This window comes from Furipterus horrens, unplaced genomic scaffold, assembly GCF_987537825.1.
Source record: "Furipterus horrens unplaced genomic scaffold, mFurHor1.1.pri manual_scaffold_1, whole genome shotgun sequence".
NCBI classification, from domain to species: Eukaryota; Metazoa; Chordata; class Mammalia; order Chiroptera; family Furipteridae; genus Furipterus; species Furipterus horrens.
This window is the reverse complement of record NW_028327171.1, coordinates 96,575,666-96,603,322: the sequence shown is the minus strand read 5'-3', so window position 1 is coordinate 96,603,322 and position 27,657 is coordinate 96,575,666. Positions and strand designations below refer to the sequence as shown.

At 38.4% G+C, this 27,657-nt stretch overlaps 2 protein-coding genes across 3 annotated transcripts in view; both read left to right on the top strand.

The window, feature by feature from the left end:
- CD200R1 (CD200 receptor 1) overlaps positions 1-4,047 on the top strand; it is a 53,753-nt gene extending 49,706 nt beyond the window's left edge. For both annotated transcript variants that reach the window (XM_090263781.1, XM_090263720.1), the window contains 3 exons: positions 2,252-2,354; positions 2,879-2,924; positions 3,596-4,047. In XM_090263781.1, the coding sequence (XP_090119907.1) occupies positions 2,252-2,354; positions 2,879-2,924; positions 3,596-3,724 (278 nt within the window). In that variant the 3' untranslated portion in view covers positions 3,725-4,047. The remainder of the gene's footprint in view (positions 1-2,251; positions 2,355-2,878; positions 2,925-3,595) is intronic.
- Positions 4,048-24,032: 19,985 nt separating this feature from the next.
- The window catches only part of LOC150021543 (cell surface glycoprotein CD200 receptor 1-like), a 75,581-nt gene continuing 71,956 nt past the window's right edge, over positions 24,033-27,657 (top strand). The window contains 1 exon segment of the mRNA XM_090263618.1: positions 24,033-24,238. Within this exon segment, the coding sequence (XP_090119744.1) occupies positions 24,178-24,238 (61 nt within the window). The 5' untranslated portion in view covers positions 24,033-24,177.

The following is a 27,657-nucleotide window of genomic DNA, read 5'->3' as shown; positions in this document are numbered from 1 at the left end:
CATTGCCCTAAAAATCCTCTCTGCTCCACCTATTTATCTTTCTCCTCACCCAAACCTCTAGCAACCCCTGGCCTTTTTTTAAAAGTACATTTTATTGATTAGGTTGTTATAGAAGTCCCAGTTTTTTCCCCTTTTCTCCCCTTTGCTCAGTATCCCCTTTCTCTCCAGCAATCCCAACCACCTTAATTCATGTCCATGGGTCATGCATATAAGCTCCTTGGCTTCACTCTTTCCTATGTTATTCTTAACTTCCCCCTGTCTATTTTGTACCTACCAATTATGCTTCTTAATCCCTGCACCATTTCCCCATTTCTCACCCTTTCCCCTCCCAGCCGATAACCCTCCAAATGATCCCCATACCTATGATTCTGTTTCTATTCTGGTTTGCTTAGTGGGATTTAGTTTTAATTTTTAAGGTTCGGTTGTTAGTTATGAGTTTGTTGTCATTTTAGTGTTCATAGTTTTGATCTTCTTTTTCTTAAATAGGTCCCTTTAACATTTCATATAATAATGGCTTGGTGATGATGATCTCTTTTAGCTTTACCTTGTCTGGGAAGCACTCTATCTGCTCTTCCGTTCCAAAGATAGCTTTGCTGGATAGAGTAATCTTGGTTGTAGGTCCTTGCTTTTCATGACATTGAATACTTCTTGCCAGTCCCTTCTTGCCTGCAAAGTTTCTTTTGAGAAATCAGCTGATAGTCTTATAGGTACTCCTTTGTAGTTAACTCTCTGTTTTTCTCTTGCTGCTTTTAAGATTCTCTTTATCTTGAACCTTTGGCACTTTAATTATGATGTGTCTTGGTATGGTCCTCTGAGTTGAGCTTGTTTGTGACTCTCTGTGCTTCCTGGACTTGTATGTCTATTTCCTTCACCAAATTTGGGAAGTTTTCCTTCATTTTTTCACATAAGCTTTCAATTTCTTGCCCTTCCTCATCTCCTTTTGGCACCCCTATGATTCAGATGTTGGCATGTTTAAAGTTGTCCCAGAGGTTCCTAAGCCTTTCCTCTTTTTTTTTTTAAATTCTTGCTTCCTCATTCTGTACTGGTTGACTGCTTTTTTCTCCCTTATGGTCCAAATCATTCCTTTGAACCCAGGATTCCTTCCCTTCCCCATTGGTTTTGTGTGGATTTTCCTTCGTTTCACTTAGCATAGCCTTCACTTCTTCTTTTATGTGTTTGCTGTGTTTAGGCAATCTGTCAAGCCTGTGAGCATCTTTATCATGAGTGTTTTGAACTCTATGTCCTTTAGGTTGGCTATCTCCTTGTTGCTTAGTTCTCCCACTGGAACCTTGATCTCTTCCCTCTTTTGGGCCATTCTTCTCTGTCTCCTCATCTTGACAGGCTCCTATGTTTGCCTCTGTGTCTTAGTTAGAGCTGTTGCTCTTGTTACATTGTAAGGGGTGGAGTCTTAGGTATTCATCAGTATGGGAGACCCATTTCACCACATTGTGGTGCTGTACGTGGGGGAGGGGTATGATAGGGAAAAATGCCCCTTGCTCAGCACTCGCTTCTTTTTCAGGCACTTTGTAAGGGACTGGTGCCTCTCTAGCTGTTGCTCTGGCCATCGTTCCCAGAGTGGGTGGGTCTGCAGATGATCTAGGACCATGGGGGCCCTTTAAACAAGCGGACTCTGCTCAGAGACTGGCAATTTCTTTTGCTGTCCCAACCCTCACTTGTTCGCACAGTCAGATGCAATGAGGCTTTATTTTCCCCGGCTCTGGAATCATGAGCTATGCGGTCTGGTCTGGTGCTGGAAGTGCTCCCCAAGTGCCCCTCCCTACTTATAAAAACATGTGACTGGTTTCTACTGGCCTGCTGCTGCTGCTGCTCTACTGACACCACCATACTGTGTCGTCTCTTCCCCAGCTCTGCCCCTCCCACCTGTCTGGCTGAGTATTTCTCCCTTATATCTTCGCTTGTTGGACTTCGATGCAACTTGATTTTCTGGAACTTCCGGTTGTCTGTAATTTTGAGATAGTTGTATTACTTCTTAGTTGTGGAGGGAGAAACAGTGTGTCTGTCTAGGCCTCCATCTTGGCTGGAAGTCCATGCTTAATCTTTTTATTGTCTCCATCATTTTGCTTTTTCAAGATATGGTTGGAATCATACAATATGTAGCCTGTTTATACTGGTTTCTTGCACTTAATAATATGTTTTTAAGCTTCCTTCATATCTTTTCATAGCCTAATAGTTCATTTCTTTTTAGTGCTAAATAATATTAAAGCATGTATTTTTGTGTCTATATATACAGGTGCCAAAACACCAGAAAACTTTAGTGTTATATATATCATCCTTCCTATTTTTATCTTGGTCATCATGGGATCCATTTGGCTTTTGAAAATCATTGGATGCAGGTATTAACTGATATTTATTTTCTTCTTTAGCTTTATTGGTCTAGGAAGGGGTTGTGAATAGGGATTTGACTGGTTAAAATGAAGATGTTAACATAATTTCCCCCATATTCTGAAGGTGTTAGACTTGGACTACTCTGAATGGTGAGAGAGATTTTGCTAGTTTACCTAGGCATGAAAGCATAGTGAACTTGGCCATCTATGGCAAGATTTTTGAAAAGACAGTGGATGCTAATTTACCATTTGGGAAAAGAATTACCATAATTCATTTCATGTACCAAAGAGGAGATGTCACATATATTCCATAGTAGGAAGCTCCTTTTGCATAATTTCATTTCCTTTTCCAAAATTCATAAGTATCTTGTTTGGGTGTATTAACTACAAGCAGTATTTTTCACTCATTTCTAATTTATTATGGCTTCTGTCAAAATGAACTGTAATTGTTAATAGTATACTGTTTTGTTTTCCTGTTTTCAGTCTAAAAAATATTTCCTGCAATTTACTTCAATTTATTTTTACTTTTACAGAAAATGTAAATTGATAAAAACAGAACCTACTCCAGATATTGAAGAGGTAAGATAAGATTTAAGAAAATATTTGCTAATTTTTCATGTAGTTTGAAAATCTAGCCACATAATTTATAATTTTCATCAATATTAATGTTTTAGTTGAAAAGCAATAATTCTCATTTTACAGTGCTAATAGGTGTGTTTGTTTTGTTAATTATCTACTAAGTATTGTTTATATAACATTCTAAACCCATATTTTCTGCATCTTACAAATTATATAATGTTTGCTTCATTCAGACTGTAATCTTTGGAGAAACTGAATTGGTGTTTTCTCCCTTATGAAACTGTCTCTAATTCTTGACTTTTAAAAAAAATACCATCATGGTTTTCCTCTTACCAAAGCTTTAAACCTATTCTCCTCCCTAAATCTCTTATAATCAGTAGCTTACTAAGTCTTTGATCCTCTCCTGTGAAATACTTCTCATGTTACTTCATTCTTCTCCATCCATACTTTAACCCAAATGTTATCATCTGACACCAAGAGTTATGTAATCAATAAATATTTTTTGATAAAACATCTAAAAAGTCTTGCTCTATGATCATATAAGCCCAGAGACACAAATATAAACACTATTGGTAGATACTAAAGCTATGAGCAACTGTTACAAAAACAGGTAGTTTCTGTAATGATTTTTAGCTTTTTTGAATTGATCATGACTTTGAGATTTTTCTTAGGATGAAATGCAACCCTACGAGAGCTACACAGAGAAGACCAATCCGCTCTATGATACTACAAACAGGGTTCTGAAGACATCTCAGGTGTTACAAAGTAAAGTTGATAGGACGAATCTCCATACTTTATAAGTTACTGGAATCTAGCACCAAAAGAAGTGCATCAAGATACAATACAATACAGTTATTGTTTAGCTTTTCAAATATTCTTAGAAGACAGAGATGTTCTAAAGTATTTGCCTTCATATCCTTATACAATTGAAATTTTATAATCTTAGCTGTGACCAGCTAGTTCTCTGAAGAACCGATATTATTACAAAGAAAGCACATGCTCTTGATAAAATATTCAAATTGCTCAGCACAGTAAATAATAAAAACTGTCTTCCTCAAGAAATAATTCTACAGAAGAAGCAATCATTAACAGGTTTTATGTATATTTTCAGAACATTTCTATGTGCCTATGACATATCTCTATTTTATATGTGTATATTTATATGTCTATTTATATATACAAACACATATTCTGGATGATACACAAATGAAAAAAATGCTGCAGTGCTGTTCTGTACATATAGAAAGCTAATAATAACAATATGTCTTGGAAATCTTTTATCTTTTATGAATATAAGCAGAGCTACCTCATTCCTTTTAATGGTTACATAAAATTTCATTGTATGGTTGTGTTGTAATTTAATGAACCACAACTCTAGTGATGGAGAGTTAGATTGTTTTAAGATTTGCTTATTTGTTTGCTTTGTTATTATAAACTATACCATACAGAATGTTTCTTGTGGATATGTATTTGAATTTGAGTGTATTTATAGAGAAATTTCCTTGAGTGGAATTTCCAGGTCAAAGGGTTTGTGCATTTTTATTATTGATTGGTATGTCAAATTATATCTACTTACATTCCCTCCAATGGTGTTTGAATGTGCCTTTCCTTATACTTTTATTTTAATATCTATAAAATTCCCACTTTTTGTTTTTAGTCAACCAGTTACCAAATATCATGTAAAATCATAATAAGAATTATACTATTTAATAAAAGAAGATTTATATCTGTCATGTTTATGAGAGAGAGACAGAGAGAGAGAAAGAGAGAGAAAGAGGAATGAAAACATGCATGAGCACGTTAGCTCATTATATCTCTGTAGTGGTATTGATGTCTAACATCTAATGCTTAATAGTTTTGCAGCTATGATATATTAGAAACATGTATTTTATGGTAATCATTTTATTGTGATGTATTTATCAAGTAACGTGTTTATTGACTATATAAGCAGCTAAATATGCCTTATGGAGGACTTGGAAATCTGTATAATATCATCTATGTGTTAAGAGAATATCCATGGAATGACATGATCCTCTCCTCCATTTTCTGTGGAATAAAATGTTAGGAATATGTATAGAAATCATTTTTAACATTATTAAAATTTATTTATGAAAAATTAAGTCTGCTATAGGAAAAACTTAAAAATTTTTCAGCATGGTAGAAATTAAAATAAAATCCATTTGTTTTTCAATTATGCATTTGAAACATTTAAGACAGCTATTTTGTTTTATTAATGTATTTTCCTCCCTTCAGACATTTTGGTTACTCTAGACTTTATACTTAAAAGAATTTTTAGTCTATTTGAGTGTAAAACTAATATAATTGCACTTGGCACATGATATTTGAGCAAACCACTTTGACAACGTTTTGAGTTGGCCACACCCCCACCTCAAACCCATTAAGTTCCCATATAAAATATTACCAAGCAGTGTGCACAATAGACATCATAACACAGTCCTTGACCTTTTCTTAATTCTTCAATCATCCCTCGTTGGGTTGAGTCTCACAGTTGGGTTCAAAAATATCTGTTTAAATATTACTGAAAAACAAAATAAAACTTGATAATGTCAAAACAGCCATGTCAAATGACTTCAAGATCATTTCTAAATGCTAAATTATATTGTACAGGAAAAAAATGTATTAAGATCTTCCCCTACATGGGTGCTAAATGCAGTTAAACATCAGAATCATGCGGGGAAGTAAAAAATTACCATGGTCTTCTTTATTCATGGGGGATACATTCCAAGACCCCCCGTGGATACCTGAAACTGTGGATAGTACTGAATCACATGTATACTATGTTTTTTCACATAGAGGAAGGACTTTACAGCTGGTCCTTGGCATATCTAAATTGTGAGCATTACTACTCTTGTGCTTTGGGCCCATTATTAAGTAATCTAAGGGTTACTTGAACACAAGCATTGTGATACCAAGGAAGTTGATCTGGAATCTGAGATGGCTACTAAGTGACTAATAGGTGGGTGCCCCTATACAGTGTGGAGACACTGGAAAAAGGGGTGTCCCAGGAGGGATGGAGGAGGACAGCACAAAACTTCATCACACTACTCAGAACAGTGTACAAATTAAACCTATGAATTGTTTATTTCTGTAATCCTCCATTTAATATTTTTGAACCATAAATGGCCACATGTAACTGAAACCAAGGAAAGCATAACCTTGGATAAAAAAGGACTATTGTGTATAGATTTCCTAAATCTACTTTAGACTCACTGAATCAGAAAAATCTAGAGATTGGACCAGGTGTATCAGTTAGATTCTCCAGTCAGCAGAGGCTAAACAGAGTTAGGGGTGATAAAGGTTAAATGTGGGAGAGAAGTTACACCTGCAAGAGATTCAAGGGGCAGAAAGTGGGGCATCGGGGGGGGGGGGCATTAGACCATGATGCTGATCGGATTGAAGTCTGTGAAAGGGAAAAAGGGAGGAAGTAGGATAGAAGAAGGAGAGCCTAATATCATTATACAGAACTGTCAAAGTCTTGGCCAACCAATGACAAGCCCTGGAGCAAAGATTGCTTCTATGAAGAGTCTTTCATGAGCAGAAATGGTCAAACCTGATACCTCTTCATGCTCAGTCATTGGCTGGGAAGTGTTTGGCCTCAACTCAAAAGCTGAAATGAATCATGAAGGTGGAAACAGTTTGAGACCATCATGTATTATATTATTACAGTATTCCCTCACTTATCATGGGTATTACGTTTTAGACTCCCCCATGAAGTAGGAACCTCACATTTATTATACACTCTTAAACCTACGTAACCTTAACAACATACATATACAGTACCACAAAATCATGTGATATAGCAAAAAATCTGTAATAAATAATTAAATATAATATTTTTAAAAATCCCATGGTACAGTGAGGCCATGATAAGTGAACTGCGATATAAGAGGGACTACTGTACATTTATCTGAAGTGGTTAGAATAGGCAAATCCACAGAGACAGAAAATCAGATTAGTGTTTGGTAGTTGGAATAGGGGGAATAGGTAGTGAATACCTAATGGGTACAGAGTTTTCTTTTGTGATGATGAAAACTTCTGGAACTTGGTAGTGGTGATGATTTCACAGTATTGTGAATGTACTCAAATCAAGTAACTGTACACTTTAAAGTGGGTAAGATATGAAGTTTAAATTGTGTATAGTTACCACAATGAAAAAAATGCAGCTTAGTTACTTGTAATATATACGGAGAAATAGCTTTAGGAACACTTCCAAATAACAGAATAAAGTTTGTTTTTAATCTTTTAAAAAAATTCTGATCCTGAAGTCATTTTCTTATTTTTTTTTTAATTTTTAAAAATTAATTAATTAATTAATCTTTATTGTATTTTCTTTCCATTACCGTTGAGTCCCCTTATACCCTTCTTCCCCAGCAATCACCACACTTTTATTTTTTAATTAAGTTTTTATTTTGGGGTAATTATAGATTCACAAGCAGTTTTAAGAAATATTATAGATAGATTCTATGTGCTCTTTACCCAGTTTCCTCTAATGGTAATATTTTGCAAGACTATAGTGCAGTAACATCAATGATACTGACATTAATACAAACAGTTCCATCATGTCACCTTCATATAGGAACTGTTTCATTTCTTTCTCACCTGTATGCCCTTTATTTTCTTTTCAACACTATTCAGTCTTTCACAATTAGGTATAATGTTGGCTGCAGATTTTTTCCTCATTGAACTTTGTTTTGATAGGTCTCAAAATTCTGTGACATATTTTTGCTCATTTCCATTAAAAAGTACTCATTTGAAAATTACTAACTTATTATTAACTTAAAAAGTGCCACACACACACCCCAAAACCCAAAATGGTCCACAAAACATTCCCTTTTCCTTCTGAAGGCTTTAGGATGCATTGTAATCATTAACCAGTCTTTTACTGTTGCACTTAAGTGGCCAATTGAGACAAACAATTCTGAGACCACTCTTCCACAACTGATTAAGACTGGAGTGGCAGGTGTCGGGGATAATATTCATTTAGCCTTCTGAGATTTCTGGGCACACTTGGTGACTTTCCAGTCCCAGTTGCCTTCTTGTCCATTGCTTTGATAACTCCCACAATAACTGCCTGTCTCATGTTATGAATAGCAAAATTGCCCCAACGAGGATAGTCAGAGAATCTCTCAACACACATGGGCTTGCCAGGAACTATATCAAAATGGCGGCATCAACAGATTTTAAAAATTTTGGGCCATCTTCCAGCTTTTTCCCCAGAATGAAAAGATACTCTTTCTCAAGTTGAAGATTTCTTTATTCTTATTTTATATAACGGACTGAATGGTGCCCCCACAATTCATATTTGAAGCCCTGATCCTTAATGTGATGGTATGAGGTAGGGTCTTTAAGAGGGTGATTAAGTTTAAATGAGTTCATAAGAGTGGGTGTCTAATTTGATGAAATTGCTCTTATTGAAAGAGACACTGGAGCTATCTCTCACTTGAAGGACACATAAAGAACAAAGATATTTAAGACACAGAGGGCAGCTGTCTGCTAGCCAGGAAGAGAAGCCTTGCCAGAACCTTGCTAATGCATTGATCTTGGACTTATATCTTCCAGAGCTGTGAGAAAATAAATTTCAGTTCTTTAAGTCATGCAGCCCCAGCAGACTAAAACAACTGGTGTTGAATTTTGTCAAATGCTTTTTCTGTTTTGATAAGTGTACTTTAGTTACTTTTAGCATGTAAGAGAAAAATAAAAAAAATTCTTTAGAGACAAATGACAATAAAATTTATTTCTTCTTTTAATTTTATTTTTTAGCTAAGTTATCACCAAAGTTATGTAGCAACTCATTTAAGTTCTATTGAAAAATTGAATAAACAATTTCAGAAGTTAAAAATGTATGTATATATTTTTAAATGTATTTTATTGATTATATTGTTACAACAATTCCAGTTTTATTCCCTTTACTCCCCTTCACCCAGCATCTTACTCCTCCAGCAACCCCCCCCAAGTCCATACCCCTGGTTCATAAAAAATAACTGTCCCTCCCACCTCAGATGTTAAGACCCTTTGTAATCTTGTAAAGAACAATGGGCGAAGGTCTCAAGCTCCTCTAGCTGCTTCAAGCTGGACATGGTCATCGTCCTACCTACCCTTGGGTCCAGAAAACCCTAATAATAGTGAGGGTGTGGAGGGGAGGGTGGCCTTCCCACATGGGGAAGGATCGTGCAGACTCCAGGTCAGTTGGCTGTCTCCGGTCAACGGCGTGCTTGGTTTAACAGGCTGGCATCCTTGTTGTGTTCTGGGAAAACAGATTTGGCGAAAAGGGTTAAAAGACATCATTCAACCCATACCTACTAGATGACAAAAGGCAGGGATTAATTTTTCAATGTTCCATATTAGGAGAAAGAAAAAAAAAAAGAAGAAAAGGGCTTCTTTGGAGGAAGGTGTGCTAGGCACATCTCACCTGTCCAAAACCCTTTTGCCCATTATACTTAGTTTGGGCTGAGGGAAATAGTTTAGGTTTCCCCCCTCTCAGACCTCTGGGTCCTTTCTGTCCAAGCCATTAGGATAGAAAAGAGAAACCAGTTTTAAAGTGAAGCCCACAGACCACCCCATTCTTCACCAACCCAGCCATTTAGTTCAGCCAAACCGTTGAGTCTCAGGAGGCAGTGCTGCAGAGAGGATTAAGTGAGGCTTACGCGTACAATCACTCAGGTAATGCGATCATAGGCTTATGTCCTTTGAAAACAGAAAACACATGTTAATTTATGTAACATAACCCACAAACAAGTCTCTAAATCTGTAAGACTGTCTTATTGGGAAGACATCCAGTTGCAAGGCACTTGACATTCTACTTGCCTACAACTTGATTACCTTTGATGATATCACAGACATGGTTTAATTTTCAAGAGAAACCATATTTTAAATGAGAAGAAACTTTTGAGATGGTTAGTTGCCCTATTTTATAGTCTACTACTGATCATTGTGATTTTCCTTGAATAATAATTTTTCTCCCTAAGATTACCCTCCTTGTCTTTAAAGGGACTACATTAAGTCCATTTTTAATTTATCCTGTTCATTTGCATAAACACAACAAGAGCAGCAAATGATCACTTACGATCTTTAGTTCTGCTTTGCTGGAACTTGCCCAAGGAATATTTAGGGTGACCCTCAGTCTGTTCTTCAGGGCACAGAAGCTGAGCCACATACCTGGCATTCATCCTTGCCTGTACACACCTGTCCTTTCCAAGTCTTTCTGGTTTTTCATTGTACCTTAAGGTCCCTTCTAGCCATCTTTCAGGAAAACAACCTTCGTTCCTTCCCTGGAAACATTGCTGTGGACCGCGCAATCAACCATGGTACCAGGCCTTTTATCTCACGGGCTTTTATTACCTTTGAAAGTCATTCCCAGTTCCTCAGGGCTTTTTGGTAGCAACCTGAGCCCAAGTATGTCTCCTTTAGGCTTGACATTCCAGGCAAAGACTTGGTCAAAAAAGAGGGAAAAAAAAGGAACCTCTATTAACAACTGGTCTTATTAGTTCTATGCAAAGAAACTTATGTCATTACTTACTTGTTTAGAATGCCAAACTCTGGAGGGATCAAATAGGGAGAAAAATATACAACGTGAAGGAAAATCTTTGTCCTAATATTCACTGAACTGGCATTTCCATTCTTCATATTTTCATTTTTCCCTAAGAAAAAAAACTTTTGTTTGTTTTTCCATTACAGTTGTCTCACTTATTTCCCCCTCTTGCTTCCCTGCATCTTGCCCCTCCCTTCCCCCACATTCAGTCCCCACTCAGTTGCCCATGTCCCTGGGTCGTTTATACATGTTTTTTGACTTGACCCTTCCCCTTCTTACACCCTTCTCTCCCTCCCACCTCCCCCCTTGTTACAGTTAGTCTACTTCTTGTTTACATAGCTCTGGTTCAATTTTGCTCATTTGTTTGTGTTGTTCATTAGTTTTCTGTAATAGGTGACAGCATAAGGTATTTTTCTTTCATTGCCTGGCTTATTTTGCTAAGCATAATTTTCTCTAGTTCCATCCATGTTGTTGCAAATGGTAGAAGTTCCTTCTTTCTTTCTGCTACATAGAATTCCATTGTGTAAATGTACCACAGTTTTTTGACCCACTCATCTACAGATGGGCATTTAGGTTGTTTCCAGCACTTGGCTATTTTAAATAGTGCTGCTATGAACATTGGAGTGCATAGGTTCTTTTGAATTGGTGTTTCAGGACTTTTCGGATATAATCCTAACAATGGAATTGCTGGTTCAAAAGGCAGTTCTATTTTTAATTTTTTGAGGAAATTCCAAACTGTTTTCCACAGTGGCTGCACCAGTCTGCATTCCCACCAGCAATGCACCAGGGTTCCCGTTTCTCCGCATCCACTCCAGCACAAGTTGTTTGTTGATTTGTTGATGATGGCCATTCTGACTGGTGTGAGGTGGTATCTCATTGTGGTTTTTATTTGCATCTCTCTGATGGCTAGTGATGTTGAGCATACTTTCATATGTCTGTGGGCCCTCTGTATGTCTTCTTTGGAGAAGTGTTTGTTCAGGTCCTTTGCCCATTTTTTAATTGGGTTGTCTGTCTTTCTGGTGTTGAGTCGTATGAGTTCTTTATATATTTTGGAGATCAATCCCTTGTTTGAGATGTCATTGGCGAATATATTTTCCCATATGGTTGGTTTCCTTTTCACCTTGCTGATGTTTTCTTTTGCCAAACACAAACTCTTGAGTTTGATGTAGTCCCATTTGTTTATTCTTTCCATTATTTCCCTTGCCTTAGGAGACATACCAGTGAAAATATTGCTACATGGGATATCTGAAATTTTCCTGCCTATGTTTTCCTCTAGGACTTTTATGGTGCCACGGCTAACATTTAAGTCTTTGATTCATCTTGAGTTTATTGTGGTGTATGGTGTAAGTTAGTGGTCTAGTTTCATTTTTTTGCATGTCCTTGTCCAGTTCTCCCAACACCATTTGTTGAAGAGGCTCTTTGCACTCCATTTGATGTTCTTTCCCCCTTTGTCAAATATTAGTTGACCATATGAACCTGGGTTTATTTCTGGGCTCTCTATTCTGTTCCATTGATCTATATGTCTGTTTTTATGCCAGTAACAGACTGTTTTGATTACCGTGACCTTGTAGTATAGTTTGATATCAGGTATTGTGATTCCTCCTACTGTGTTCTTCCTCAAAATTGCTGTGGCTATTCGGGCTCTTTTTTGGTTCCATATAAAGTTTTGAAGCATTTGTTCTATGTCTATAAAATATGTTGCTGGTATTTTAATAGGGATTGCATTGAATCTATAAATTGCTTTGGGTAGTATGGACATTTTAATGATGTTGATTCTTCCCATCCATGAGCATGGTATATGCTTCCATATATTTGTATCTTCTTTAATTTCTTTCTTCAGTATTATGTAGTTTTCTGAGTACAGGTCATTTTCCTCCTTGGTTAAGTTTATTCCTAGGTATTTTATTTTTCTTGTTGCTATGGTAAATGGGATTTTTCTTTCAGTTTTTATCTCTGAGTTTTTATTGTTGGTGTATAAAAATGCCTTTGATTTCTTAATATTGACTTTGTATCCTGCTATTTTGCCAAATTCACTTATTAGGTTGAGTAGTTTTTTTTGTGGAGTCTAAAGGATTTTCTATGTACACTATCATGTCATCTGCAAATAATGACAGTTTTACTTCCTCTTTTCCAATTTGGATGCCTTTTATTTCTCTTTCTTGTCTGATTGCTGTGGCTAGAACTTCCAAGACTATGTTGAATAGGAGTGGAGAGAGCGGACATCCTTGTCTTGTTCCTGATCTCAGGGGGAATGCTCTCAGTTTTTGCCCATTGAGTATGATGTTGGCTTCAGGTTTCTCATATATGGCCTTTATTATGTTGAGGTATGCTCCCTCTATTCCCATTTTGCTGAGAGTTTTTATCATAAATGGGTGTTGTACTTTATCAAATGCTTTTTCCGCATATATTGATATGATCATGTGGTTTTTGTCTTTCATTTTGTCTATGTGTTGTATTATGTTTATTGATTTGCGAATATTAAACCATCCTTGCATCCCTGGGATGAATCCTACTTGATCGTGATGTATGATCTTTCTAATGTGTTGCTGGATCCGGTTTGCCAATATTTTGTTGAGGATTTTAGCATCCATGTTCATCAGCGATATTGGCCTGTAGTTTTCTTTCTTTGTTGTGTCTTGACCTGGTTTTGGAATTAGGGTTATACTGGCCTCATAGAACGAGTTTGGGAGTCTTCCCTCTTCTTGAATCTTTTGGAATAGTCTGAGGAGGATAGGAGTTAGTTCTTTCCTAAATGTTTTGTAGAATTCACTTGCGAAGCCATCCGGTCCTGGGCTTTTGTGTGCTGGGAGTTTTTTGATTACTGCTTCAATTTCACTAGCTGTTATTGGTCTATTCAGACTTTCTACTTCTTCTTGATTCAGTTTTGGAAGACTATAGGTTTCCAGGAATTTGTCCATTTCATCTAGGTTGTCAAATTTCTTGCCATACAGTTGTTCGTAATAATTTCTTATAATCCTTTGTATTTCTGTTGTATCAGTTGTGATTTGTCCTCTTTCGTTTCTGATTTTATTTATTTGGGTCCTCTCTCTTTTTTTCTTGATGAGCCCAGTTAAAGGCTTGTCAATTTTGTTTACCTTTTCAAAGAACTAGCTCCTACTTTTGTTATCTTTTGAATTGTTACTTTAGATTCTATGTCATTTAATTGTGCTCTGGTCCTGATGATTTTCTTCCTTCTACTTGATCTGGGTTTTGCTTGTTGTTCTTCCTCTAGTTCTTGTAGCTGTAGGGTTAAATTTTTATTAGAGATTCTTCTAGCTTTTTTAGGTAGGCTTGTATTGCTATGAACTTTCCTCTTAGGACTGCTTTCGCTGTATCCCATAGGTTTTGGGTTGTTGTGTGTTCGTTATCATCAGTTTCCAGAAACTTTTTGATTTCTTCCTTGATGTCATTGTTTACCCATTCATTATTTAATAGCATGTTATTCATTCTCCATGAGTTTGAATGTTTTTGAGTTTTTCCCTTGAGGTTGATTTCCAATTTTAAGCGATTGTGATCTGAGAAGATGCTTGATATAATTTCAATTTTCTTGAATTTGTTAAGGCTTGGTTTGTGTCCTACCATGTGGTCTATCTTTGAAAATGTTCCATGTGCATTTGAGAAGTATGTATATTTTGCTTCTTTGGGGTGAAAACTTCTATATATATCGACTAAGTCCATTTGATCTAGAGTGTTGTTCAGTGCCTCAATATCTTTGGTGTTTTTTTGCTTTGAAGATCTGTCCATTGTTGACAATGGGGTGTTAAAGTCCCCTACGATGAGTGTGTTGCTGTCTATATCTTTCTTGGAGTCTTTCAAAATTTTCCTTATATATTTGGGTGCTCCTAAGTTGGGTGCATATATATTTATAAGGGTTATATCTTCTTGATGGATTTTTCCCTTAAGTATTATGAAATGCCCTTCTTTGTCTCTTTTTATGGACTTTACTGTGAAATCTGTTTTGTCTGATATAAGTATTGCTACCCCGTCTTTTTTTTTCATGTCCATTTTCTTGAAATACTTTTTTCCATCCCTTTACTTTCAGTCTGTGTAGATCTTTTGTTCTAAGGTGTGTCTCTTGTAGACAGCATATATGTGGGTCATTCTTTCTAATCCATTCAGCTACCCTATGTCTTTTAATTGGAGCATTTAATCCATTTACATTTAAGGTTATTACTGATAACTACTTATTCAATGTCATTTTTCCCCTTTGTACTCGTGTTCTTCTCTGTCTCTCTCTGTTTCTTTATCTTCTTAGAGCAGACTCTTTAGCATCTCTTGCATTGCTGGTTTGGTAGAGATGTATTCTTTTAGCCCTCTTTTGTTTTGGGAGCTCCTTATTTCACCCTCCATTTTGAATGAGAGCTTTGCTGGGTATAGTATTCTAGGTTGTAGGCCTTTGTTTTTCATTGCTTGGAATATTTTTTGCCATTCCCTTCTGGCTTGTAGTGTTTCTGCTGAGAAATCTGATGATAGCCTTATTGGAGTTCCCTTGTATGTTATTAGTTGTTTCTCTCTTGCTGCTTTTAGGATTCTCTCTTTGTCTTTGAATGTTGCATTTTAATTATGATGTGTCTTGAGGTGGGCCTGTTGGGGTTCATCTTCATTGGGTCTCTCTGTGCTTCCTGGATTTGCGTGACTCTTTCTCTCCCCATGTGAGGGAAGTTTTCTGTCATTAGTTTTTCAAAGAGGTTTTCTATCCCTTGCTCTTCTTCTTTTCCTTCTGGAATTCCTATGATACGGATTTTATTACATTTCATGTTGTCCTACAGCTGTCTTAGAACCTCTTCAGTCTTGTTCAGTCTTTTTTCATTTTGTTGCATTGTCTGGGAGTTTTTGTCTACGTTGTCCTCCAGCTCGCTGATCTGATCTTCTGCTTCCTCTAGCCTGCTTTTAATTCCTTCTACTGTGTTCTTCAATTCAGAGATCGTATTCTTCATTTCCTCCTGACTCTTTTTGATAGCTTCTATGTCCTTTTTCATGCTTGTGTAATTCTCTGTGAGTTCCTTGTAGTTTTTCTGGAATTCCTTGTAGTTTCCCTGGAGTTCTTTGTAGTTTCCTCTGAGCTCATTCAGCTTCTCCATAATCCATATTTTGAATTCTGTATCTGATATTTTGCTCCCCTCTATTTCATTTAGCACTCTCTCTGGGGATTCTACCTTTCTTTTCGATGGGGGGTTGTTTCTCTGTCTCCCCATTTTTGTGATTCCTATTGTTTGTTGGTGCTTCTTAGAATGATCTGCTCTTCCTGGATCTGCCTCTGGTAGCGTCAGATCATGTACCAGACTGGCCCTAGGCAGCCTATTGGAGACTTTGTCTCTCTTCTTTAGTTGTTAATCTACTCAATCTGTGATTGGCCTTCAGGTTTAAGGACTGTGGGTGTGGCAACTTAATTCTTGTAAGCAGGGCTTTTATTTCCCCTTAGTATGAAGCCACTTGGAGGGGAATGGTCTGTCTGCTGTACTGGGGCTGAGTCAGCACTGGCTGGTCCTGAGAGGAGGTTAGTGTAGCTTCCACTTACTCCTCCGCCCTCTTGGATCTCCATCTGTGTTGTCCTTGATGATATTTCTTTAATCTGTCTGGTTGTATTTCAGCTACCCTTTGGAGGGTCTTTTTCACTGGTTAGTTGATTAAGAGCCACTCTTCCCACCTTGTCTTGAGATCTTTTGTGGAGGTGCTGCTAAAACATAATCACACAACCCAGGCAAGAAACCCACACCCTCCAATATCTCCCCCAACTACAATCCCACTATAGGTTGCAAATGAGCCCGTGTTAATATACTTGTGGAGATACTGGGACTCTTATTTCATAGGAGAAACAGAAAGGGGTTGTTTTAAATGAAGGAAGGGTAATTTTTGAGCTGGAAGTTGATAGAGTAATAATATTATCAATTGGGATCACGGTTATGTAAGAGAGCAATTAATACTTACACTGTATGTTTGAAAAGGAGGGGAGGGTTACAGTGTGGAGTGAGATAGTGGAAGTGTATAGTATTAGGATTATATAATCGGTATATACTATATGATTAGCGTGGGAGGTAGGGTAGACACAACAGACATCCAGGCAGACAGACAGCCAGAAATTGAAAGAGAGGGCTGGGGAGGTTAGAAAGTAGGAGAAAGATTGAGAAAGAATTTTTCAATAATAAAAATACAGAGTAGAAAATAGCAAAACAGAAAGGGAGAGAGGAAAGAGAGAGAGAAAGTAGAGAAGACAAGGGTAGGAGAGAGAACGAAAGAAGAAGGGGAGGTAGAAGAGGGGGGACTGGATTAAAATTCTTTTTGAATTATATATTATAAAAAAAGATTAGGAGATTAAAACATGATATAAAATTGCAAGATAGAGAGAAAGGGTGAATATATAGAGAGAGGAATAGGAGATAGGAATGCAAGAGGATGTGGGAGGGAAAGAGCACAGAGGAGGGAAGGAAATCAGGAGGAAGAGGAGATATTAGGGAGGGGAGGATTGAAATTGAAGTGTTGACAAAAGATAGAATGAAGGAGAGAAATACAAGAGGTAGAGAAAGAAGTGAGGCGATGGGGTAGAAAGAGAGAAGGGGTAAGAATGGGAGAGTGAAGGGAGAGGGGGATAGATTAGAATTATAATTTGAATATTAAAAGATCAGAATATAAAGTGGAATAGGGAGAGAGAAAGAAAGAGAGAGAGAGAATATGTATAGGGAGAGAAGGAAAATAAGGGCAAGGGATGAAAGAAAAAGGAATGTAGACTGAAGGGGGACAAAATAAAGAAATAAATTTAATAAAATTGAAAGTGCATAGTGCAGAGAAATGAGAGGGTGAGAAAGGGAGAGAACTTAAAATTAAAAAATTAACTGAGAATAGGATGCAGGGGAGACATGCTAAGGGGAGAGAAGAGGAGGGGAGAAAAGGAGAGAGAATAAGAAAGGACGGTAGGGGCAGTTAGAGAGAGAGTGAGAAATAAAAGAATGAGAGGATTTTAACTCAATTCAACTTTTAGGCACAGTCTCTGGGTATTTTTGGTTGGTTTGTTTTTTTGTTTTTCCTTGCTTCCTTCCTGAGTCCGCTCCTATTCAAAATTCCATGAGTTCCAAATCTTTTCTCGTTGGTTGGTTGGCTGTGGGAGGGTTCTGCTTGATTCTGGGATTGCTAGTCTTTTTTTCGTGGGCCTAGCACCGCTCTGCTGTGGGCTGCATATAGTTGTCCCCTCCTGAGGCACCCTCAGCCCTCCTCAGGCTTGTCCAGCTACTCCTTCCCCCTGTTGGTCCAGCCTGTGCCTGCCAGCAATCCCCGCCCTGCCCTCAGTCGTGTCTCTATTCCCAGGCTACAGCTTCTGCTCTCTTCCCTGTCTATATGCTTGCGTACCCTACCTCTCTCCCTGTCTCAAGACTGTCCCTTTGTTCTGCAGGACTCTGGCACAGTCGGTCAAAGTGCTGGGCCCAGTGGCACTTTCCTGCCCAGGGCCTCTCCCCTAGTCTGGAGCTCTGCAGCGGCTTTCCCGCGTGGGCTCTTCTCCTTGCCCCAAAACTGTCTCTATTCCGAGCTACAGCTTCCGCTGGCTTCCCTGTCTATAGGCCTGCGCGCTCTAGCTTTCTTCCCGCCCCAGCACCGTCCCTTTGTTCTGTGGGATTCTAGTGTGGTCGGTCAGCGCAGCACTCTCCTACCCAGGAGTTCTCCCCCAGTCTGGAGCTCCACAGCAGCCTTTCCCTACGGCCCCTTCTCCCCGCCCTAAAACCTTCTCCACTCCAGAACCACCGCCTCCGCTCTCTTCCCTACTTACACACACTGCACGTCCTATTTCCCTCCTAGCCCCAGACCCGCCTTTTGTTCTGTGGGATTCTAGCACGATTGCTCAGTTCTCCCCCAGTCCGGAGTTCCGCAGCAGCTTTTCTGTGCTGCCAGTCTCCTTGCCCCAAACCTGTTCCTTTGTTCTGTAGGGCCCTACCTCTAGTGCTGTGCTTGCCCGGAGTGCCGAGCTTTCGGTCGGAGGTTGCAGCTGAGGAGGTTTCCCTCTAGACTCAGATCACACAGTTTCTCCCAGTCCTGGTTGTTCACTGTTCTCTCCTTCCACTGGCTTTTTTGGCCAAATCCTCTCCCTAACTCTCCACAAGAATTCACTCCCAACTAGTGAGCTCTCCGGCTTGATACTGCAAACACACGGAGTCTCAGAATGACTCAGCCTGCAGTGTGTGGTAAATCCCTCCACCCCCCTCCACGCTGCTCCCATGATCTCCTCCCTGTTCACGCTATCGGAGATCCACTCTCACTCCTCTCCGCATTCGTTCCTGGAGTCTCTCCTTAACAGGAGCGATCTGAGAACACTGTCCCTACTCCAAGGCCATCTTCCCCCTCCATGATCAAAACGTATGTATATTTTGATGGCTGTATTGTAAATTGTATCTATACTAGTTAATATGTGTTAAAAATAGCTCAGAATACTTTTTGGAAATATTCTTCAGTTCTGAGAAAAAATTAAACATTTTTTATGTATAAAAAATAATTTTGTCAAAAATTTTAGCCCTGGCCAGTTAGCTTAGTTGGTTAGAGTGTTGTACTGATTTGTCAAAGTTGTGGGTTCCACCCCTGGTCAGGGCACGTATAGGAATCAGCCAATGACTGCATAAATAATAAGAGGAACAACAAATTAATGTTCTCTCCCTTTCTTGCTCTCTCTTCCTTCTTTTCTTTCTCTCTAAAAATCAAGCAATAAAAAAAAAATTAGAACATAACAGTATACCAACCATAAAAACAAATAATGCTCTAGAATGGTGGTGTCCCATATGTTAGTCCCTTGCCACAACAGCTGTTGACCAGTTGAAATGTGACTAATCAGGATGTGCTGTAACCAGTCCTCTTCAATGGTAGGAATGAAAAATGACACTACTTGTTTGTAAGTGTATTCATTTTCTAGGGCTGTCTTAACAAAGTACCACACACTGAGTGATTTAAACAACAGAAATTATTGTCTCACAGTTCTGGAGGCTAGATTTCCCAGATCCCAGTGTCAGCAGGGTTGGTTTATTTCTGAGGTTTTTAATGCTCTCTTGATTTAGTTTTGAGGCCCTGGCTAGAGGCCAGTAAGTCCCTATTTGGAAGCATCTGATTAAGTCTACACCCCAACTACTTCCTTATTTGGGCTCTCACTCTGGGCCACCTGCCCCATTTGCCCCAGGACCCTATTCCAGACAAGGCCTTGGAACCCAGGACAATTTTCAGATTTGTCAATACAAAAGAATCCCCCAAACCTAGCAACCCCTCCTCCACTTGCCCTATATAAACTGCCCCCCACCCCCTACAGTTCCAGCTTGCTATTACCCTGCACTGGGTGCAAACCTTGTGTGCAACCTTCTCTCATTTGGAGTTATGAGTAAAAAGGAGTTCTGCCTTTCATATATTTGAGTGTCATCGTGTTGTTCCTTCTATCAGAGGAATCTTTCAATCTCATAAAACGTTTGGCACTGTGAGCAGGACAGCATGACCATGACCCCTGGTTCTTGCTTATCTTTTTGGGGGTCTGCTCTTGGCTTACAAATTGATTTTAACCCACCAGGAGAGCAGCTTGGGAAGGAACTGTTGTCACTTGTCGGTGAGCTTGTGTTTAACCTTGTTGCTTACTGCTGGTTTCCATGCCTCTTTTTATACAAATGTTTTTGGTGTTGAAATATTAAAAAGAAACAGTTATAATTGGCTAAACTCATGGGCTACATACTAGCCAGGTGGAGGTTAACTTAGGGCAATGGGAATGATAGACCACTTGAGCCACATGCTCCAGGGTCCAGCCTTCAGGTGTGCTTCTTATCTGTTATAGACTGAATGTTTACATCTCCCCAATTCATATATTGAAACCTATTCCCTCAATGTGATCGTTTTTGGACGTGGGGCATTTGAGAGGTAATTTGGTCATGAGAGTAGAGCCCCCATGAATAAGATTAGTCATCTTATTAAAAAGACCCCGGAGAGCTAGCTTGTCCCTTCCGCCATGTGAAGACACAGTGAAAAGGCTCTGTGAACCAGAAAGCAGGCTTCACCAGGCACCAAATCTGCCGGTGTCCTGATCTTGGACTTCCCAAACCCCAAAACTGAGAAATAAATTTATTTTGCTCATAAGTCACTCTCTCTGTGGCATTTTGTTATAGTGTCCTGAACAAACTAACATAGTGGGCATAAATAATCTGATACAATAAGTAATTAATTGTTATTAAACTAAGTCTTTGGCACCCACAAACTGGCTTAACAAAATGGGACTCCACAGACCCTCAGTTAAAATAGTTAATATAGTTCAATGTAAATTAAAAGAGGTCCATTAAATATTGAGACATTATACAAGACCAAATTAATAAATGGCTAACTATCCCACTGCTTCTCCATTTGACAGCTCAGCTTGGCCTACTCTTAAGCCTAGAAAGAACTAATGGCACCTCATGGAGTATTACTGAAATCTTAATGCTATGGTCCATCCTATTAAAGCCCCCATGCCCAGTCTGATATTAAAGTGAGTAACTCCATTTAATATGTTCTGTTCAGAGCCTATTTCAACAGCCTCTCAGCTGCAGTTTTCCTTCATTTCTGAAGGAACACAATATACCTTTACTAGGCTACCCATGAAGTACCTCAGCAGCCTTGCCATCACACTTTCTTTGCAAGAAAGATTCTTAACTGCATCCACCTTTCTCCAGGAACAAAACTTCCCTAAGGGGTTTTGTTTAACATACTCACTAAAGATATTTAAGTCCAATATTTTTAATCCATTTGGGGTTCTAGAGACAACATATTCCTCATTTACCCATTTTATTTAATCTCCCTGATGCTAGTACTTATAAATGAGCTCATCTTAAATGGTACTCACCCCCAAGAAAAGGCTCCAAAAATCTATCAGAGTTAAAATCAACAGGCACTCTCAGTGCCTTCAGAGACTCCGTCACTGTAGTGGCATTAAGAAACCTCCTCTGGAGTTGATGGACTGCCTACAATGGCCTTAAATTGCCCATGAGATTCAGAAGCAAAAAACTGCTTCTCTTGACCCTATGTTATGTATCATTAGAACAAGAGTTACTGGTCAAATACTAGGTTTTTCTGGAGATAGAGGTTTTCTCAGCCTCTGAGCCTGTGACCCTCCATACCCAACAGTTTGTTATGCCCTCTGGATTATTCCACCTGCAGGAGGGGGTGGCCCACACAGCCCTCAGTCCCTTGCCAGATGCAATGGTGCTGTATGATGTCACCCTTTCCCCAGACCTCTTGAGTATCTAGGGAACTCCTTGGGATTAACTGAGTGAATGACAAGAGGCTGTGGAGATGACATTTCCACCATCATAAGTGACCCACATCAACCAGAGTGGTGTCCATTTGAAGAGGATGCCCTAGTACCACATTGCAGATGATATTACCCCAGCCAAAGACCTGGATGTTGGAGATAACTTTTCCCACTGATCAAGAAACAACTTCATCCAGGACACTGAGACCACTGGTCCAGCAACCTCATTGTCTTCCATTTCTAAAGGCACTGACAGAATAGGCACAGGTCATTTATTGCTTTTGTTTCTTTAATATTAGGAATTTTATTATGCTCCCTGGGCTTGCCATTTGCCTAACCTATAATCCTGGTATACTTCTTGCTCTCTGCCAAAATGTATATCCCTAATTCTCATGTCTAAAGGAAAATCTGGCAGAGGGTACTACTATTTACTATTTGTGCTAGTCTAAAAATTAATGGAGATTAGTGCTTTCTCCAGGAGGCAACTGTCTCCATAGGTTCACTACTCCACCCTCTGGGAAGAGGACCTTTCTGTCTTCTGTGCCGTCTCCTACTTCTCACCTCTGGTTTCCCACCACAACCTCCCATCTATATCTTTGATCACAACCACCACAACTGTCCTGCCTCTTAGTTACAAATAGCACAGACCTTTACATAACTTACCAAACTATCAGTTTGTATCTCTCAACAGTGTAACTTCTGAACCTGCCACCTTGAATAAAGGAATACACTAAAATATTTTTGTCATAGAAAAACATAACTCATACTTTTAACATACTTTATAGCTCAACCAGATATTGTTAGAGATCCTGAAAATCCCAGATCTGTTTTCTTCGCTAATGCCATATAAGGGGAGATTTGGGTATGAACTGGCCTACAAAGACTCCTTATACTTCTGCTTGTCTTTTATTTTACTCATAAGATGTTTTCTATTCAGTTTAGGGTAACTTATGCACTACTTACTAAAAGTCTCCTCAACTATTTGGCTTACTCACTCCAAATAATCAAGCTAAAAACTGAGGTGAAGATCAATGAGTCAATTTTAATATAGTTTTTAATTTTTTAAATGCTGTCAACACCCAATTTTGAGGCATTTGAGGCTGGATAGTAAGAAGTTAGAACAATTCCTGGGCAAGTGGAATGGCAAAACTGAGACAAAATAATTTAACAAAGCCAAACAATTTAAACAACTTACAGACAGCTAGTGGATCACAATACTTTATCTTCCCTAACCAAGGACACTTAAGAACAAATAGTATATACCTCTACTACCTAACCAGAGAATACATAGCTTAAATGACCCTAGTCAGGAAGATAGAAAACAAGAGACCCAATGAATGCTATTTGCACCAGTCACACCCAAGGATGGATAAAGTCAGGGGAACAAATAACAAAAACTCCCTTAGAGCAAGATGGATCCAAGATAAAAGTAAAACAGTGGACAAAAAATAATCCCAAACTCCATTATACACTCACTTTGATATATCAGCATATTAAAAGCACACTTGGAAAGCTAATGAATATTCTGCTGAAACTCTCCCCTAAGATTCTCACCTGCAGAAGAGTGATAAAACCTTCAAAACAAAGATCTAGTACAGGTTCTCTTTAGAGCATGTTCATGCCCATTCTTAGGCATAAACTTTTTACTTTCTTTCTCTTAAACTATAAAGGTTCCCCATGAGACTTGCCACAAGGGGAGCAGCAGATAGTGGCAGCTCATCCCAGGCTTACCCCCTGGTCCTGTCTCCAAGTCCCTTTATTTTCTCTGACTTTCCAATGAGCTAACAGAAGCTCCACCTGGGCTCACTTCTTTTCTATAACATTTCTCTGGAAGCAGAGCACTGCCTAGGCTCTATCTGTTGCATTTTCTACCCTAAATTCTTCCTTTGTTTTGATCTCCTCAGCTTTAATAAATGAACTTGCAAAGTCACCTGGACTCATATTGTGAAATCTTTCCCACACAAAGTCAAGAACCCACACACTACAGACTGGTCTAAGGCTGACCCTCTTCAAGCCCAGTCCCCATCCAGTGATAATTTGGGCCACTCAAACCCCCCAAATAATCAAACTCAAAAATGATATGAATATCAATGAGTCAATTTTAATATAATTTTTAATTTTTTAATGTTGTCTACACCCAATTTTGAGGCATTTACTAAAGAATAGTCAGTTTCCTTTTACATGCAGATAAGTTCACACCCAAATTACTTCTTTTATCTGGGCTATCATACTTCTGACCACTCTGCATCCGCCCACATTACCCTAGGACCAAGCAAGACTCACTGACATTTCCTGTCTGTTGCTTAACCACAAGCATGTAGAATGCATATAAAGATAAAAATATAGCAAAATGGTGAAGAAAAATGACAATTAATCCTGTTAAATTTAGAGTAAACAGAGGTGACCAGAAAAGAGAGATTCACTGAGTCCATTGATCGTTAGTGGATTGGCATTAAAGAAGAAAATCACTCCAAATGCATACTTTGGGAAGGACTTCAACTATGAGATTACTGATATCCATCATCATGGTGTCTGGTAAGTCTAATACTGTGACATTTTCAGCCAAAAGCAAAGCTCTCTTTCAATAGTGATGAGGATACTCTTGACTCATTCATAAAATATTCATAAGATGTTTTATTATTTGTTCAAATAAAAGTGATAAATTTGGGTATTGTTCAAAAAATCTCCTTCTGATTCAGTTTATCCAAACAGTGCATTGACTAGTTGAGTAGCTGAATCCATAGTAATCCTGGGAGACTAAAATGAAGTGAAGCTAAACTTCTGTGACTAGATGAAATATAATGTTTTCCCTAGTTGTTTGGTTTGTATTTTTATTGACTCACTTTAATTCTTGTTTTTGGACCTTACTATTTATTGTTGTACAATTATTTTTTTTCTCTTTAGGTATTTCTAATATTTCTAGTCCGAGGCTAAAAAACCCTAAATTTCTCTTTGGGGAATTTAAATTTTGAAATAGAACAAGACATTACTTTTGGGTACAGTTTGTTTCAGAAAATGAGGATCAGAAAATATGAGTATATAAATAATAAATAATTTATTTGAATAAGTGTTTTCAAGCTCTCATCAGAACTCTTTATACAAATGAGTTCTTATTACAAAACATGAACAGGTTGAACATAGGAGTGGAGAGGCTCTAATTAGAGCAGGCTTGAGCAGCTTGAAACAAACCTTTGAATTCTTTCTGTCTTTTTTTGTAATAATCCCCAAGAAGTTCCACAGCATTCAAGGAACACTGGCTTCCACATTTCCAAATTATATTTAGTTAAAAAAACAACAACAAACAATTCTTAGAAAAAAGAAAGAGGGAATCTAGTGCCTAGAAAAGCTGAAAGATATTGGCAGGGAAGGAAAAATGTCTGAGATGAACTCAAAAGTGAATAGCAGATTCTGAATCATGAAAGGTTTATAGAAATATTTAGATGTGGTAGCGTTCTGGGAGGAAACAAAGAGCAACAAAAAAGGTGTAACTGAATAGAGTTTAAATAAAACTTATTAACGTAATTGACTCCATTGCCTGTTTAAAGGAGAATCCTGAAAAATTGCCTCAGGTATTTGATAAAATTAAACACTCACTTATTATAAAAAGGTGGTGTTTTTTTTTTAATTTTAAGAGTTTATTTTTAGAACAGTTTTATTTTTGCAGAAAAATTGAGAGGCATGTGCAATGATTTCCCATACACTTCCTAACCCCAAACATAGTCTTTCCCTATTTTCAATAACCCCCATCAGAGTGTCACTCCTGTTAGAATTGATAAACCTACATTGACACATTATTATCACCTAAAGTCCATAGTTTACCTTAGGGTTCACTCTTGGTGTTGTACATTCAATGGGTTTGAACAAATGTATAATGACATCTACACATAATTATATTTATAATATTATACAAAGCTGTTTTACTTTTCTAAGAATTTCTGTGTTCTACCAGTTTATTCTACTTCTCCTCTAAACCTTGGTAGCCAGTTATCTTTTCAGTGTTTCTATAGTTTTGCTTTTTTGTTTTTTCCACAATGTTATGTAGGTGAAATTGTACAACATGTAGCCTTTTCAGATTGGCTTCTTTTTATTTAGTAATATGTGTTCAAGTTTCCTCTATGTCTTTTCATGGTTTGATAGTTTCTTTCTTTTAAGCTCTGATTACTATTCATTTTCTGGATGTACTTCAATTTATCTATTTACTGACTTAAGAACAACTTGGTTGTATCCAAGTGTTGACAATAATGGTTAAAGCTACTATAAACATCAGTGTGTAGGTTTTGATAACTCACTGAATGGGAGAATGTATTTTTTTATTACATTTTATAGATTATATTGTCACAATAGTTCCATTTTTTCCCCTTTGCTCCCCTCCACCCAGCACTCCTCCCCCAGCAATCCCTCCCTTCCCCGGTCCATGTCCATGGGTCATGCATGCAATCTCTTCGGTTTCTCCCTTTCCTATGTTACCATTATTTTAGAATTAATTCATTAATTGATTTCTTTTTATAACAATAAAAAAAGTAACATTCCCCCCCCCCCTTAGACTTTAGATCCTTTATAATCTTATAGAGGACAGTGGGCAACAGTCTCATGCTCTTCTAACTGCTTCAAGCTGGGCGTGGTCATTGTCCTACCTATCCTTGGGTCCGGAAATCCTAATAAGAGTGGGGGTGTCAGGCGGAGGGTGGCCTTCCCAAATGGGGAAGGATCTTGCAAACTCCAGGTCAGTTGGCTGTCCCCGGACAACGGCGTGCTTGTTTTAACAGGCTGGTGTCCTTGCTGTATTATGGGGGCAACAGATTTGGCAACAGAGTTAAAAGACATTATTCAATCCATAACCACTAGGTGACAAAAGGCAGGTATTAATTTTTCAATGTCCCCTATTAGGGAAAAAAAGAGGGGCTTCTTTGGAGGAAGGTGTCCAAGGCACATCTTATCCATCCAGGACCCTTTTATCCACTATATTTAGCTTGGGCTAGGAAATATTTTAGGTTTCCTCCTTCTTAGATCTCTGGGTCTTTTCTGTCCAAGCCATTGGAATAGAAAAGAGAAACCTGTTTTAAGATGAAGCCCACAGACCATTCCATTCTTCACCAACCCAGCCACTTGGTACAGCCAAACTGTTCAGTCTCAGGAGGCAGCAATGCAGACAGGATTAAGTGAGGCCTATACATACAGACAATGACTCAGGTAGTGGGATCCTAGGCTTATGCCCTTTGAAAACAGAAAACACATGTTAATTTATGTAATATAACCCACAAACCATTCTCTAATTCTGTAAGCCTGTCTTAATGGGAAGACATCCAGTTGCAAGGCATTTGACATTCTTCTTGCCTGTAAATTAAGCATCTTTGATGATGTCACAGATCTAGTTTAACTTACAAATGCAAGGTAACTTTAAACGAAAAGAGACTTTAATGATGGTTAGCTGTATTACCAATGGGCATTGTGATTTTCCTTGGGTCACGATTTTTCTCCCTAAGCTTACCCCCTTTGTCATTGAAAGAACTGTATTAGATCCATTTTTAATTTATCCTGTTCATTTGCATGAACTCAACAAGAGCAGGAAATGATCACTTATGATCTTTAAGTCTGCTTTGCTGGAACTTACACACGGAACATTTAGGGTGACCTTCATTCTGCCCTTCAGGGCGCAGAAGTTGAGCCACGTACATGCCATTCAGCCTTGTCTGTAGACACCTGTTTTTTCCAAGTCCTTCAGGTTTTCTGTTGTGCTTTAAGGTACCTTTTAGCCATCTCTCAGGAAATCAACCTTCATTCCTTCCCTGGAAAGATTGCCATGGACTGAACATCCAAACTAGGTCCCAGGCCTTTTTCCTTGTGGGCTTTTATTACCTTCTAAGGTCACCCTTGGTTCCTCATGGCTTTTGGTAACAACCAGAGCCCAAGCATGTCTTTTTTGGGCATGACATTCCAGTCAAAGTCTTGGTCAA